This window comes from Octopus bimaculoides, chromosome 7 (genome assembly GCF_001194135.2).
Source record: "Octopus bimaculoides isolate UCB-OBI-ISO-001 chromosome 7, ASM119413v2, whole genome shotgun sequence".
Lineage (NCBI taxonomy): Eukaryota > Metazoa > Mollusca > Cephalopoda > Octopoda > Octopodidae > Octopus > Octopus bimaculoides.
In genome coordinates this window covers 80,365,755-80,367,877 of record NC_068987.1, presented here as the reverse complement: position 1 = coordinate 80,367,877, position 2,123 = coordinate 80,365,755, and the positions used below count along the sequence as shown (strand labels likewise).

General features: G+C 34.5%; 1 protein-coding gene across 1 annotated transcript in view; it reads left to right on the top strand.

Moving 5' to 3' along the window:
• LOC106871929 (regulating synaptic membrane exocytosis protein 1) overlaps positions 1 to 2,123 on the top strand; it is a 204,169-nt gene that overhangs the window by 92,992 nt on the left and 109,054 nt on the right. Inside the window, exon 7 of the mRNA XM_052969449.1 lies at positions 519 to 587. Within this exon, the coding sequence (XP_052825409.1) occupies positions 519 to 587 (69 nt within the window). The remainder of the gene's footprint in view (positions 1 to 518; positions 588 to 2,123) is intronic.

Below are 2,123 nucleotides of genomic sequence, written 5' to 3'. Positions count from 1 at the left end.
GATGTAATCGACTTAATCCGTTCGTCTGTTCTTGTTTGTTCCCTCTATGTTTAGCCCCTTGTGGACAATAACGAAATAGGTATTTCGTCTGTCTTTACGTTCTGAGTTCAAATTCCGCCGAGGTCGACTTTGCCTTTCATCCGTTCGGGGTCGATAAATTAAGCATCAGTTGTGTACTGGGTCGATCAAATCGACTGGCCTCCTCCCCTAAAATTTCAGGCCTTGTACCTAGAGTAGAAAAAAAAAGAGAATCCTTACAGCACCGGAGAAAGTCCTTAGCCGCATTTCTTCCGGCTTCACGTTTTGAGTTCAAATTTCGCCGAGGTCGACTGCTTTTCATCCTTTCAGGGTCTATAAAATAAGTACCAGTTGAATTCTGGGGTGCTCATCCTCCCCCACAATTGCTGGCTTTGTGCTAAAATTTGAAACCAATATGACACGTCATTTCTTGCTTCTGATTTATTATTATTATTTTTAAAGGGTTTTCTGTTTTTAATTTGTATCTTTTATTTTCCCAGTGAATGTACCACCTTCAAATCCACACGAAGTGATTTTGCATCGAAACAAGGATGATAGCAGTTGCCGAAGTAAGTTGAATAGCTTTTTCTTTATCTCGTATTGCCATCTTACAAAGTAGACGTAAAAACAAGCAAGCAAATAAGCTAAATTCTGTATCAAACATTGAATATGATTGTCACTTAGGAAGGATAATTAGTACGAAAACTGATGCATATTGATGCAGTAGGATTGTTACCATGTTTGTTTTTGCATTCAGGTAGTTTCTATCATAGTATTCTCCAATCAGACATAATTTATTCCAAGCTTAAACCTCTCCTAAGAATCCTAGGTATACAGTTATAGGTTTGCCATTTCTAAAAAACATTTCAACCAGAGCAATGTCTTAATCAATGAAAGTGTCCTTGTGTCTTGCCTGCTATTTTACGACAAGTACGTTTAACCGGTAATTGAAGATTAAATTAGCTGGACTATTCATCAACAGGGAAAGAAGAAAAAAAGCAGTGTGTAATTTACGATTGAGTTATTATAATGGTACTATTGATAGCTAAAAAAACAAAACAAAAAAAAACAGAAAGAATTATTCTGTGCCACGTAGTGTATCAATTTCCATGGCGACATCGAAGGTAGAGAGTAGTAAGACTACTATAATGAAAGCATCAACAATAGCGACAACCTCAGCTACATACAGCAAGGTGTTGGCCTTCCAGCTGCAGATATTCTTACCACGCATAACGTTGTCATGGAAACGCTGCCTTCGTTATTTTCAAATCCCATATTGGACTTGTTCTCGTTATTTACAGATATTTTCTTTTCGTTTTCTGATATTTTGATATTTATTTCCCTCCTTTTTTTTTTCTTTTTTTTTTACTTATACTATTTGCTGGTGTTATTGTTAGCTTTGTGAGACTCGGTGAATGTGGCGAATTTCACAATCAAATCGATTTATAAATAATACTTTACATACGTTCATACATACGTACGTACATACATACATATATACATGTGTGTGTGTGTGTGTACACAGAGGGGGAGATAGTGTGTGTGTGTGTGAGAGAGAGAGAGAGAGAGAGAGCATGAAAGTGACATACGTGTGAGTATACATGTGTTTGTTTGTATATATATATATATGTACACATATATGTGTTTATGTTTGTATATATATATATATATATATATATATATATATATATATATATATATATATATATATATATATATATATATATATGTATATATATGCATGTGTGTGTGTGTGTGTTTATATGTAGATGCATGTCTATGTATGTATGAGCGTATGCACGTTAGTTTCTTTTTCAGATAAATAATCTTTAGATAAAAATGTCATTATGTTAACATCCCCACAATGACTTCTTCGAATTTTTTTCTTCATTGATATCACAATTATAGTTTTGCTTCGGATATCATCTTTCAGGAAAAATTCTGCGAAATATCAGTCTTTCAATTGTTATTTCCAAACAAATCACTGCGATTAATTCCTATTATACACATTCGTTACAGTTACACAGACTCGGAAGAACTTTATATTACACACACACACACACACACACACACACACACACACACACACACACACACACACACAC